Below are 14,825 nucleotides of genomic sequence, written 5' to 3'. Positions count from 1 at the left end.
AGATCCACTTAGGAATATTTGAAGTGCTCACTGTTCACTATTCTTGACAGCTTCCTAGTTTCTCCTTAGGAAAGTCACCTTGGAGCAAGTATCTGGCCTGGTGGTAAACTACAATGGAAGACTTGGGTTCACTTTCCTGTTCTGGCTACTGACTGCAGCTTCCTGCTCAGGCCGACTCAGGGAGGCAGCAGTACTGACTCACGTGGGTGGGGCTCCTGCCATCCCCATGGGAGATCTGCACAAAGGTCCTGGCCCTCAGCTTTCCATGCATTGGGTATTTGGAAATGAATCAGCAAATCGGAGCTGTACAAATAAATCAACTTTTCCAAAAGGAGAGAAAATGTTGTTTGCTTTACATAGCCAGGCATCACTTTCTACCAGCTGCCCTCACTTCCTGCTGATTTCTTTCAAACTCTCGGCCTATCTTGGGGCACCAAGGCATGTCTGCACAGGGCTTATAATCTCTCTGAAACACAGTCATTCATTTTCACATGACTTTCCTATGCATCCTAAAAATGCTGGGTCTTATCTTTCAAGTGGAATACATTAAGTGGGTGAAATTCATTGGCGAGTTAGCAAAAACGATCAGATAACATTCCAAGCAGCTGAACTTCATTTTTAGAAAGTGGGAACATCACCAGGAACTTTCTGACTGGTAAAGGCAGAATCCCATTGAGCTCTCCGTACCTTGAAAATGAAATCTGACAATTGGCACATGTTTGCCTGCTGAATAAAACCTCGTTTTCTTTCCAAGGTTATGAAGCCTGGCCATTCTCGGCTCATACATCAGTAGATAATACTCGTGTATTTGGACAGATTTGGTGAGTCATAAATGGAACAAAATAATGATCTAACTTGTGTATTATCACAAATCACTAAGGATTGTGCCTAGCTGTATGTTGAGTCAGAATGTCGCTTTCTGTATTGGGAAATGATGAAAACAGACAAACTGGATATCTAATTCTGCTTTATATTACTGATTCCTGTGGTAAATGCACCTGACAGTGTTCAATTCAGTGAGTAATTTATGCAATATTCTGACTCTTATTATTTTAATTGCTTTTGTTGTATGTGTTAATCTTTCATGGCAGCATTTCCCATGTGGGAGAGATTTACTCAGAATACATCCCCACTCAAAAGCACACCTGCTCTCAGAATATATTCACACCTATCTTCCACCCATCGATTATAAAACACTGTTTAAAAATACAGTTGCCAATTAACCCACAGAATTGTGTAAGAACTGGCAAGACAAAAAAATTGGTTCCCATATTTGCTGCAAATTACACATTGGAATATTTTAAAAGGGCCTGGCAGTAGCCTAATGGCTAAAGTCCTCATCTTGCATGCGCAAGGATCACATACGGGCGTCGGTTCATGTCCTGGCTGCTGTACTTCCCATCCAACTCCCTGCTTACGGCTGGGAAAGCAGTAGATGATGGCTCAGGACTTTGGGACCTTGTGCCTGTGTGGAAGACCTGGAATAGTCTGCTGGCTTCTGACCTAGGAGTCGGTTTAGCTCTAGCCATTGTGGGCACTTGGGGAGTAAACCAGCAGATAAAAGATCTTTCTTTCTGTATCTCCTTCTCTCTGTATATCTGCCTAATAAAAACAAATCTTTCAAAAATTATAAAATTTAAGCAGGAGATGAGGTAACAAACGTCTCCATGTTTTCTGAGATTCTCCAGGTTATTCCCATTCATGCATGGATGAATTTAGCAACCACTTCTGTGGGGATTTGGGTTCTTGTTTAACGATATTCCCAACAAACTGCAGTCATAATTAATAGTATCAAAAATAACCACAATAATATCAAATTGCAAGTTAAATACTTACATCTTAATGGTATACCTTTGGGCAGTGGAAAATCACTGGGGGTGGTATTTTGGAGGGTTTGAAAATGAGACCCCAACATTTGTTTGGGTAGGATGTGGAAAACCACATTTGCCAACTAAATTATAAGCTGCAAAAATATGCATGAACTATAAAGAAAAAATACCATCCTTCTATTCCACAAGTAACTTAGCAAGCACTGAGTACTTGGAGTTTCAACAAACCTTGATGGATTGAGACTGTGGCATAGTCTATGTCATGATTCCTACCCTGTTCTGCACGCATTTTCCCATCAGACATTCATGCCCAGTGGTAAATCATGGAGCAGGCATGAGGAAAAAAAAAAAAGTGGTGCCATATAAATAAAACAGAAGTCTCCAATTTGACACAAAGGAAGTGAGAGACCCAACATGGAGATAAAAAAAAACCAGCTGTCCTGATGACATTCCGTCAAGCCATCACAGCCCCTAGGGCTCCTCACATGGTGGTGGCCTTACCTGTCCAGGGCACCTGCTAGTCTTTGGAGCTCAGCTGCATGATCCTCGGCTCTGTAGACAAGGTCAAGGGCACTCCTTTTTGACATTTGCATGACGAGATCATCAACGTGGTGCCTGATTTTAGTGGCCCACAGAAGTAGCTCATCCTGGAGATTCTCTAACTGCTGCATGGGGGAACCAACATTGTAAAATTAGATGCATCCAGTGAATAACTTATGCATGCACACACAGATGATGCATATGAAGGTTCTTTGGAAACGGTAACGTGGTCACCCAAGTTGCATCTTACAGCTAGAGTATTTTGCGCAGTGTCTGCATGCGCAGTGGCAGCATCCATCAGTCTTCTGCCTTGTGCAGTCAGCTCTGAGGTCAAGTTCTGTTCTTCTCGGACATGTCTCTTTTTATCCTGGAGCAAAGGGAAAAAACCCCTCACTTAAAAAGAACCAGTCAGCACCTGAACTTGGGTGCCTATTGTTACATGCAGAGGTTAGAACTCACCACTACTCAAATCTCACATTTGAAGAAGTGTGATATTGTTCACACTGGAGAACTGGACTGCTAGCTCTAATGGAGCAGGAGAGAGCAGTGACACTCACCTTGAATTCTTTCAGGTTGGCCTTGACAATAAGCAGCAGGTGGCTGCTTTCCTTGGTCTTTGCCTCTGCCTGCCTCACAAGTTCTTCTGCCACCTGCAGTTCATGGTGGTGCTTTGAAAGCAGGCTGCTGGCCGCGGATGTTAATACCTCCAAATCTTCCTGTGGCTTCTGGAAAGCTTTCTGAACTTGTAGCAGTAAATCTTCAGCAGCCCTGACAAATATAAATCGTTCACAAAACTCGGATCTCCGAAATGAGAGTGGAAAGAACGTTCATGTATGCCTACCTCGATTTTGTTTATTTTAATTGGTTGACTGATTAAAGAATCAGAGAGAAAGGCAAGTGAACAAAACAATCTCCCACCCGCTGGCTCATTTCCAGGAGCCACAATCACAATACAGGTGCTTCCTGTGTGTGGCAGTGGCTGAACTGCCAGAGCCATTCCCGGCTGCCTCCCAGGGTCTGAGTTACCAGGAAGATGGGGTGGCGCTGGGACAGGGACGCAGGCACCCCCGTCTGGATTGCAGGGATCCTGGGCAAGGCAACATCTTCATTATTGCACCAAATGCCCTGCCCTAGCTCCTTCTTTCAGTCTTAAATGTAACTTGATGAAGTTTTACGGATTGGAACAATTTTTTCAAGGAGGGCTACAGGCAGAGCAGGTTTATATTTTACCCTGAACAAATTGTATTTGTTTATAAGCTTCCTAATGCGTTTCAGTCATGGCATTAAAAGAGCAGCATCTCAATGAATCTGCATTCAGAAAATTGGTGCTGCATTATATGCTAATGATGGGACCTGCAATACTTTGTGATAACATGGCAATAAAGAGAAAAGAGGTGATTTGCTATGAATTCATCAATATATCTACAGGAGATATAGGATTTTAGGCAACAAATTAGCAGATTATATAAAATGCTCAAATTCAAATTGCCAAAAGATACCATTTGATAGATATAATAGAAATAAAATGTTCTCCTACATCCATGTATGCTATCAAATTACTTATTTAAATTTGTTGTGGGAGCCCATGTTTTGCCTAGTGGTTAAAACGCCACATCCCTTTTGGAGTACTGTATCCTTGATCTGTAACAATACAGTCCCATAAGGCTCTTCTGTTTGTGCTAGGTGATAATGTTCCACAATCACAGAATAAAAGCAAAAAGCAGAAATTCACGAAATAGCACAAAGACAAATGGTGCTGACCGTGCCAATCACACTTGTCTACAGCTGGTTGTGGAGGCAGCACCCTATCTCCCCATTTGCCTGACAGCAGGACTCTGTCTCCTCTCTTAGGACATGCCACCCTGGTCCCCCCACCGGGGAGCCCTTCCTTTCTTTATTATACCTCGCCGCCCTCAGCATGCATGTCCCCATCTCTATCTGGTGGTGCAACTTACTTGAGTTCCAGAGAGGCATTTTGGTGCAGCTGTGTGAAGTGTCTGCTCTGAATGGCTTCCAGCAAAGTCGTCAAGTTCTGCTGCATATGCTGCAGGGTTGAATTGGGCAGCGGGACGTCCTCGTCCCGGCTCTGGTTGAAAGTTGCTGCCTTTTCAAGAATGTCTGCAGAGCAAATCCATCCATCCGTTCATCAGTCCCTCAGGAGTGGACAGTACTAAAGGAAAAAAACCTAGAACCTTCTTGGAGGAAGGCTACTCTGCCACCCTAAGCTGGGTTGGGTCTGTACTGTGTGTTCTACTTTGGATATTATCTCACAAAACACTCACATATCCGACATTACTGCTTGATTCGCTATCAGCCTCACCAGAACCCCTACACTGCCAACCAGCTCCATCAACACCACCTAAGCATTTCCTTGGACCTCGTAGACACCTAGAAGTCTCTCAATGAAGACTCTCTGCATGAATAAACTGCTAATGCTTGATACTACTCCTATGATTTAACAGGACTTTTCATTCAGTCTCTTATCTCTTGCCCTGGAAGATCCGATTTGCCTTGCATTTTGTACTACTTAAATTCTTATACCAGAATCCAAAAATAAAGGCAGAAATACGTTTCTGATAGGCATAAAACTGAAAAGAGTACACTTAATGTCCAAATTGACTAAACCAGTCTAACAAGGGGAACTTAAGAAGTTCATGAATAAGTGGAATGAAAAGTTGGCTATTTTTCTACAAGAAATTTTGGAAACCATGCAAAATTGTATCAAAATATTCCCTTGTACTGTGGACATACACTGGCACCAAACTGAAGCCCCCAAATCCTCAGCACCATTCTGGGTAAAACACATGGTAGATACTATACCAATTTTATCATAATGTGGCTTGACAATGGAGGATCCAAGTGTTAGGCATAACACATGGGACAAAAGGAAACAGGTTATAAATATGATATACGAAGCTCTCAGTAACAGCCTAGAGCCTAGACATTTCAGGATGCTTACACAATGGAAAATTCTAGCCATTTGGTTCTAAGAAGCCCAGTGCAAGACACCCCTATTTGTACATTTAATAAAGTAAAGGTGACTCTTCCTCCCAGCTGAGCACAGCCCCAGGCCGCACTACCTCTGATGTCCACTTGCAGCCTCTCAATGAATGTGGCCAAGTCTTGGCTGGCGTTGAGGATTCTCTCCGTTGCCTTGTTCACCTGTTGGCTAGTTGTTAACACTCTGGTGAGCTGCCAGAAAAATCAGGTCTCAGGTTAGTGGCTGCAAATAATATGCAAGACTCGGTACTCCAGCTGTGGCCTCCTGTCAAGCTACAGAAGGTGTTTCAGAATACAGAGTAAATATGGATACTCCTGCATATCAAGGTTGCTGTTTCCAGATTGGAAATTGACTAAATGGTTTGTGAAATAATTTGCTGCTCATTCAGTGTGGATAATGATGGTATGGATCTTTCAAAAGCAGAATTCTCCCAGTGTCTATATGGCAGAGGGCCTGTGCTGTCGTGAGATCTCTAGGAAAGCCACACATCACTTAGCAATAAGGACAGGCTGAGACTCTGCCATGGTGTAACATCATACACAGAGTCTTGCATAAACTTCCAGGTCATAGCTCGCTCACAATATTTTCAGAATATGCTATAAAAAGAGGCATTTCCACAGGTTCATGGAAAAAGAAAAATTCATTTTGGTGCCAAAAAGTTTGAACTCGGTGATTTGCTTTTTTCAGAACATGCATTTTCTCTGACCGTTCCTAAAAGAGCCCTCTTAAGCATATGTGGATTTTTAAACTTTTGGCACAGAAATGAAACTTATCTTTTATTTTTACTTCCCATGAACTTTTTGAAGTGTGCTCAGCAATGGCTTAGCCTGTTTTTTCATGGGACCACAGTGAACACAACATGAAATGAAATTATGGGTGAGAGAAAATGATGACCATCAAAGGACTCGGTAAACATGAGGCTGCTGATGACATAAGATGGCACGCTCTTTATCGTAACTCCAAAATAAAAGTGCAGAAGCATAAATATGTAGACCAGGAATCCTGCCACATAGTATCAAGTGTCCCATAGTAAGACTTTCACACACCTGGCAGTGCAGCAGGCTTGGGAAATGTGCGAGTAATATACTATGCTGCTACACCAGAATGGCTACCATGTCAAGGGGCCATGGCAAGTTTTCAGCTCCACTGTAATTTTACAGGCTGGTGGTCACACAGGTGGTGTCACTCTAAAACATCATTAGGTATTGCATGACTGCCTGCGGGATACAGCAAGTAAAAGCTTACTAGTTTGTATGGTTGGTGAGAATTTAGTCTCTCAAAGGTAATAAGATGGAGCCAGGAAAAGCAAGTTTCAGAGCTGAATCTGCCAGGCGTGGCCATCTCCAACTTTAGCCTGGGGTGACTATGCCACTTAACAATAAGGATGAACTGGATTCTTTTAGGGATCCCTAAAAACTATTCACTTGGTGTGTTCAATTTCTTGCTGACATAGAGGTGATCTCATTTGGCATTTTGTGTCTTAAAATCAAATACCCTGGCCAGAAGCTTGAACGCTGCAGAGCCACCCACACACTGAAGCCTGTTCCACCCTCCTGCCACGCAAGAGTTGCTGGCCTGATGGGCACCGGGCTGTGTTCATCATGTACTCGGTCACAGGATGAATTTAGAAGATAAAAACCTCGGCGATGTTAAAAAAAAAAAAAAGCCCTATTATTCATTTGACAGAGAGAACAACTCCCATTGGCTGGTTTACTTACCAAAGGTCTCTGACTTCTGGAGCTGCATTGGAGCTAAAGCCAAGAGCTGGAAACTCAACCCAGCTGGCAAGAATCCGAGCATTTTAGTGATCATTCCTGGATCTGCAGGGCTCCGCAGCTGGAGCCAGCGATCACAGCCGTGTGGGACAGGGACATTTTCTCCAAGGTCTGACACCGTGGTACAGAATGCCCAGCCCACGGGCCATACAGGACTCCTGAAATCATTTGATCTGCCACTGCCAAGTCAACTGCAAGTGGGACTCAACAATCAATAAATCTACAGCAGGCTCATGTTTCAGTTGATAATAGTATATGGCCTGTGAATGATATCATAAAAGATTCAAACAGCCGTTGGCAGAAACCAAGCTATCTTTTCATCCGGTTCAGAGGAGACAATGGAAGCCAGACAGCAAAGTGAACTGGCTGAATCCACAGCCCAGCGAGGACAGAAATTTGGTTAGGAGCCTTTGCCCTCTATACCTTGCAGGCCAGCCATGCCAGAGCTAGCTTGATAGAACGCAGCTGGAGCCCAGCTCCTGAGGCTAAAGCCTGCCTACCTGATGGAAAGCTCTGGGCCGGACCCCCACAATGGCTCACAAGGGCTGGGCTGGGAGAGCGTCTTTACATGAAAGAATTTACCTCCTGTTGCAGGCCATCTGTCTGTTCTGCGACATCTTCAAGTTCAGTGCTAGCCAGTTCCTTTTGAGTGTTCTCTTTTAAGAAAGATTTCTGAGAAGAAAGAAGGACACAAACTTCAATGCTTCAAAGTAAAATGTTCTGGTTCTTAATCAAGAAGCACTTGTTATCTCCTTTGTTGCTCATAGAAGGATATTTGTGTTTCCTAGAACTGTTCATTAAAAATACAACAGACCACATTTACTTCAATTCTGACTACAGCGACCTGATTCCGCACGGCCCCCAGGGGCACTGCATTTCCTGCAACAGCACAGACTTAAAATCTGGGGAGTAAAGCAGAATCAGACTGCACAACTCTTCAACAAAACTCTGGCTTTATTTCAATATCACAGACACAGAAATTTATGAGAGCAAATCATTCAAAATCGGCTTAATTTAAATTAAGTCCTTCTATGACTTGATAAGTTTAAAATACATTTGCAGGCCTGTCACGGTGGCAGTGGCTAAAGTCCTCGCCTTGCATGCACTGGAATCCCATATGGGCCCTGGATTTAATCCCAGCGGCCCCGCTTGCAACCATCTCCCTGGAAAGCAGTGGAGGACAGCCCAGGGCCTTGGGGAAACTGCACCCATGTGGGAGACCTAGAGGAGGCTCTGGACTCCGGGCTCCTGGCTTCGGATTGGCTCACCTCCAGCCATTGTGGCTACTTGGGGAGTGAATCAGTGGATAGAAGATCTTCCTCTCTGCCTCTCCTCCTCTCTGTACATCTGACTTTCCAATAAAAAAAAATAAATCTTTAAAAAAACATCCCTAGAATTTCTAAGTCTTCCTTGGCTGGCATTCTAGAGAAAGATTCACTGCCAATAAGGGGGAACCACCCAATACACACACATACCAAACACAATCACACATCTCACACACACACACACACACACACACACACACACACACACACAGTCATATACACACCCCAAACACAGAGGTAGACCTGGCCCAGCTCTGGCTCTTACTGGGCATCTTGGAAATGTACTCATGGATATGAAGTCTATTCAATTTCTCTTTGTCTCTCTGCCATTCAAATTAATGACATCCATTAAGATACTTTTGAAAAAAAAATCAATAGCATATTTAACAGAAAATAGCACCTCTTCAGTACATAAACTACTTTGCTTATAGTCATTCATTGCTTTTTATTGTTTTTTTTTTAAAGATTTATTTTTATTTGTTTGAAAGTCCAACATTGGGGGTGCGAGAGAGAAAAAGGCTTTCCACCTGCTGATTCATTCCCCAAAGGCATCAACCACCACAGCTGCCAGGCTGAAGCCAAGAGGCGGGAACCTCAGCTGGGTCCCACACATGAATGTCGGGGCCCAGGAATGTAAGTCATTTTCTGCTGCCTTTTCACATACATAAGCAGCAAGCTGGGTCAGAACTTGAGCAGCTGAGACGAAAATTGATGCTCCAAACTGGAATGCTAGATCACAAACGACAGCTTAACCCACAGTGCTGGCCCCTCACTGAAGGAGAAACGGTCCAGGTTTATTTTCCAGATTTGCACAGGAAGAGCTATTTTCAAATATGAAAAGGTCTAACTTAAAAGCAAAATGAGTCTACATTGTCACACTCCAAAACAGGGACCATGGGGTCAAAGATACGACGAGTCATTACTGATTCATGAAAAATGTGCATTACATTAAAAAAAATTATTTGGAAGGCAGTGTGACACAGAGAAGAGAGAGATGTTAAACTTTCTGGGTCATTCCCCAAATGGCCACAATGGTTAGGGCTGAGCAACAGTGAAACCAGAACCCAGGAACTACATTTGGTTTCTCATGGGTGCCAGAGGCCTAAGCACCTGGGCCGTCATCCGCTGTCTTAGCAGCTGTGTTAGCAGGGAGCTGAGACTAGAACCAGCACTGAGATCCAAGATGACGGAAGGAGTTGCCAGAGGCATCTTAACTGGCTGTGCCACAGTGTCCAACCCATATTACCTTTCCTTTACATTTCCATGCATTTTCTGGAACACCCTCATGTCAGAAGTCAAAGCAGCTCCTTAGTAATCAACACAGGTCCACAGGGACCCCTTAGGTGAGAGGATGGGGTCCCTGCATGAGAGATCCTCACTTTCAAGTACACCCTGCAAACTTCCCAGTGTGCCAGAGGGGAGTGAGATAGACACACAGCAGGACTCCAGCGCCCAGCCCTCAGTTCCACCTTGCCATGACGCAAGCACCTGGCACCTACCCGGAGATCCTGAGTGGTATTTTTCAGGTTTGACAGAATTCCATAGGGAAGAGGAAAAGCGCCAGTCAGGTTCACAGACAGAATGGCATCTGCAATATTGTCCAGGTCATCCAGCAGCACGCCAGCGCACTCATCGTCACAAGCTACAGACAAGGGAACCAGACTCCAAGTCAATGCAAAGCCACCTGTCATGCTCCCATGGGGCTCCAGGAGCCCTTCTGCCATTACCATACACATGGGCAGAGAAAATCCCACAGCCCCCACGGACCACATCTGATGCTACTATTGCTTTCATAGTAAGTGCTAAGCCTTTATCACCAAACGATGATGCTAATATTCAGACCTGTTCCCAGCTGAGCCCAAGAGAGGCCCTGGTTTGGCCGGGTCCATCACCATGCACAGCCTTGTATGACCCTTAGTTCAGCTTTAACCTGGACCTGCTACAAAGGATCCTAGGATTGCCTCTCAGAGCCTGTCTTGCCTTATAAATCGCTGAGAAGATACCCCAAGTGCCTCCTGTGCTTGCTGTTGATACAAAACACAATGGGCAAAAGCAAGCAAAAACTGAGGCAGCCAGGAGCTGAAGGCGTGCTGACATCTGGGTGGCACAATGACAACAGCTCAGGCTGGTCCTCGGCTCTGCTACCCGAGAGTCTCAAGCAGCTAAAGCAGGATGCTGGAGGAAGCAGCAGAGCCTGCCAACATACAGCAAAAGTTGAATTTGGTTCAAGCAGCTGCAATCTGTGCTTAGTTAAAACCATAAACTGGACTCGGCAAAGGGCTTTCTGTTGCTGCTGTCCAAACAGGGTGCTGTAACCTCTTGGCTCCCCAGAAAGGAAACCATTCAAGATGAAACTCTTTCTTTAGTTATTTAGAGGAGAAAACCTACAAACACAATTGCTCTCCAGCAATATGTGCCTGGGTTCGCATTGTTCGCATCGCAGCCCGGTGGCTCCTGGCCGGCAAATGCACTGTCCGGATTCAGGGTCACAGTCACTGTGAATGGAGCCGTGTGGGCTGCAGTCACACTTGCGGCACCTGCCGCCCAGCATCCGAGGGTTCCCATAGTAGCCTGAGGAGCACCTGCAAGAAGGAAAGATAAGCAGGTGTAGACAATGGCATCAACAATACAACAACCAGCTTTTACCCTGGGACATAAACATTTGCACCAAACGTCACACCGAGCACACAAGCTCCTTCCTAACAGGAGAAATTGTTTAGCGACAGCATTAAGCCCCTCCCCCCGGAAGCTATTGTGCACGTGCAAATGAACAATGACTGCCAAGTTGCTAGAGAAGTGTGCCTGTTGTAAACGTGCCTACGATGCCCACGTGCACGTGCAATGCCATACCTTTCACAGTACTGTCCTTCGTAGCCAGGGGCGCAGGCATCACATCGGAGGTCACCGTCACCTTCCAGGACACAAGTGGGACTGAAACTGGAAGCACATTTTTTTTTTTTTTGCATTTCCAAATCTACAACTTCAAATCTTTCTTAAATATTTCTTACTCTTAGGACACACCCAAAATTCTTCAGCTGCTATTAAGTAATAATACCAGTAAGAACCACCCACAAGGTGTTAGGCAACTGTTCAATGTTATGTGATTACACCAGATGATTAGACAAGCTTTTTAGATCTTACAACCTAATGAGCACCAACAAGGAAAATAAACATAAAATCAGTATAATTAATGACACATTATGAATCCCAAGAATCTTCTTGAGACCCCTGGCCCAGTGACAATCATGTGACCTCTTGAGGGGTATAGTTCATTTGGTCTCTCCAAAGAAGCTTCCTGGTACCAAAGGTCTTGCTCTAAGATTTCAGTTGAGAACTGCCTGGCTGGTCCAGGGGTCAGGTGTTAAGAGGGTTGGAATGAGCTTGTGCAAGCATGAAAGACAGCAGGGAGAAAATGGTTGAGCAAAGGCAGATGAATAGAAATTAACTGTTAGGTACAGCAAGGGAGACAGCGAGGGCGAGAAAAGCCATGAGGTGGGTGCAGCTTGAAAACAGGTGGACCTGAAGGTAGGGAGGGAGGCATGGCAAGTGGCAGAAGTCAAGCGACAGCCTCTGGGAAGCCAGCATCCCAGATCCTCAGACTTCAGCCTGCCTTTCCAGCGCCTTCTGCTTTCACATTTAAAATTCCTAAGCTGCCATCTAGAGGCTACACTGGGAACCTGCAAGCTACAGAAAAAAAACAAGCAAACAAGCAAACACTAGCGTTACAGAGTCCCTAGGTGACTAATAAAGTGATTCCAAGTGTAATTTGTTAGTCCTATGCCAGACTGGACTTTTTCCTTCTAAAACCGTTAAGGTTCAGACTCCAGTGGAAACAAACAAAAGGTGGAGAACAAAAGCATGTGTCGTATGGTCTCTGTTTAGAGACGCACACCAGTTCCCACCCTCACGCTCTTAACTCCCAACACAACCTCTAATCTGTTCATGTGAGCTCTGGGGATGGTTGCCCAAACAGTAGAGACATGCGCAAAGGAGACAGGGGCAAGCTGCCCCTAACATTTCTTGAACACAGATTACTCTGTAGCTATGGCTAGTGAGAGCTACATGGACAAATTTCCTCTGAAATGGCACAAATACATCCCTCCGTTGACTTTTTCCACAATTCTGAATTGACAGACACACCCTGTTGTTTTCCCTGCGATCACATCCTTCATTCTAGCAAGGTACCACAACGAGGCAGACCAATCCTCTCCAGTTAGATAGTCCACGCTTTCCCCAATTTGTTGAGTATAAGTGATGCTAAGACATACCCACTTTCACACACACATACAAACATTTCAATAGCAAAGACCAGAGAAATGGAAATAAGTCAAAATTTATATACAAATTTAAGGTGAAAAAAAAAGAAAGCAACAACAACAGCAAACTTTAGGCTGCTTGGTTGTCCTGAAGGGCAGGGTCCACACTGCCTCTCGCTTGGCACCTTCACAGCCAAATATGACTCGCTATGAAGCAATAAAAGATCCAAACAGATATAAAAATAAAATATCTTAGCTCCCCAAAGTTTGTATTTTATCTTTCCGTGTTCAATATCTTCTCACACATTCCGAGCAATAAGAAAACGCTGCTTATGCATGATAAACTTCCCTTAACCAGGGCGAACCCAATGATATTTCAACTCCCACTTCAAATCTCTAGTCCTATTTTGCATTCAGACGATTCTAGCACCACAAGGTAGAAACCAGTACCAGTCTCACCACTGTCACTTCTCAGCACCAAATTAGGGAACAAGCAGACACGAGCTCTAAACCCATTCCTTTAAAGAGAAATTTATGCCTTGGCATCATCATTCAAAAAAAATTAATAACAATAACCTCTCTATACAAATCAAATATCAAGGCTGGAGAAAAATAAGCTTTAAACAAAGCTTGTAAGTCCTTCTTCATTGGGTTTTTTCTAATACCAAGCACCAATAAAGATACTTTAGTGTTGTAAGAGTTTCTTCAAAGGCTTATGAAAATGAAAACTCTCTCTCTTAAAATCAGATTTTTTCAGTACATGGGAAATATTCATTTCATTAGTGCATAGCACACAGAGACCCTGGAACATGAGCCTGAGAATGGAAGCAGCCCCAGGCATAGCTCCGGGCGAGGCTGCACCTGTGTGGGCTCACCTGGCAGGCTGGCGATAGGGGCAGGTGCACGGAGAACAGTCGTCAGCCAAGCCAATCACCTTCCCGTAATAGCCTGGTGCACACACGTCACAGTGGTCCCCCGCTGTGTGATCGCTGCAGTTCTGGGAGCCCAAGTTTCACAAGGAGAGGGAGAGAACCAGTACAAATCAGACTTCTCTACTAACAGCCAAGCACTGCCATGTCTCATACCATGTCGCAGTTGAAAATAAAAAATCTGAGGGGAGGGGAGCACCATCCTAGGGGGTATGTGTGTGTATAATAATAATATATAATATAAACATAATATATAATATTTATATGATATTATAATATAATATTTATATATTATATAACATAATGTGTTTATAATATGTAATGATATAATATATAATATATCTATAATATAAATATATTATATATATAATATAATAAATAAAATATATCTCCATACATCCCATACATACATCCTGGAAACATTTCTGCCTTTGAGGCCTTCATTCCTTGTTAAGACTGCATTCTCTAACCAGCCTACAAAAGGACATCCTTCTTAAAGAAAAGTACACACGGGGCCAAGCAAAATAATCAGCACTCAGAACCTTCAACTATGGATCGAATACTCCGAGCGACACAGGAAGCAACCTGAAGCACTAGTTTTGCACATAATCAGGGTCCAAGGGATCTAGATGCAGTTAGAAGAGCAGCAGCGAATAGAAGGATCACATGGGTAACAGACACTGGGGGGAAAAAATCTGTAGTCTCATACTGCCAACAGAACGTTGCAATCATCAACTGAATCTCAGTGGAAAAATAAATCATTAGGAGAGATGGCTTTACTATCAAATAAGAGCACACGTTTTTTAAGTTAAAAGAGCAAGTGATTCTTGCCACCTAAGCTGATTTAAAGTCTGCATTTGCCCGAGGCATTGCTAAGTACTCAGGCCCTGGGCACCTGGCTCCGTATCTGGTGCAGCTGGACCAGTAACACAGAGGAGCTCCAGCAAGCTCGCAAAGCAACTTGCCATCTCCTTACATGTTCATCTTCAGCAGCGAGAAAACTTCATTGCTTAACAAAGTTCCTTTTAAGTCAGACAAAATCTGGTATTCATCATTTTAAAAACGTGTTCCTATTTCACTGGAATCCACTTGAACCTTTAAAAAAATCAAGTAAAATGTGCAACCTTTTCCTTTGAAAAGAATGTGTTCAATGTTTATTTTAATGACTCA

At 43.9% G+C, this 14,825-nt stretch overlaps 1 protein-coding gene across 1 annotated transcript in view; it reads right to left on the bottom strand.

The window, feature by feature from the left end:
- The window catches only part of LAMA1 (laminin subunit alpha 1), a 116,197-nt gene that overhangs the window by 33,567 nt on the left and 67,805 nt on the right, over positions 1–14,825 (bottom strand). The window contains exons 30-39 of the mRNA XM_040970593.1: positions 13,602–13,723; positions 11,321–11,407; positions 10,859–11,052; positions 9,970–10,112; positions 7,728–7,817; positions 5,450–5,561; positions 4,325–4,487; positions 2,927–3,137; positions 2,620–2,736; positions 2,331–2,494 (exon numbers count right to left, since the gene is read on the bottom strand). Of these exons, the coding sequence (XP_040826527.1) occupies positions 2,331–2,494; positions 2,620–2,736; positions 2,927–3,137; positions 4,325–4,487; positions 5,450–5,561; positions 7,728–7,817; positions 9,970–10,112; positions 10,859–11,052; positions 11,321–11,407; positions 13,602–13,723 (1,403 nt within the window). The remainder of the gene's footprint in view (positions 1–2,330; positions 2,495–2,619; positions 2,737–2,926; positions 3,138–4,324; positions 4,488–5,449; positions 5,562–7,727; positions 7,818–9,969; positions 10,113–10,858; positions 11,053–11,320; positions 11,408–13,601; positions 13,724–14,825) is intronic.

This window comes from Ochotona curzoniae, unplaced genomic scaffold (genome assembly GCF_017591425.1).
Source record: "Ochotona curzoniae isolate NIBS_2020 unplaced genomic scaffold, NIBS_Ocur_1.0 scaffold_4812, whole genome shotgun sequence".
NCBI classification, from domain to species: domain Eukaryota; kingdom Metazoa; phylum Chordata; class Mammalia; order Lagomorpha; family Ochotonidae; genus Ochotona; species Ochotona curzoniae.
Note: the sequence above shows the minus strand (reverse complement) of the source record. Positions and strands in the feature narration are given on the sequence as shown.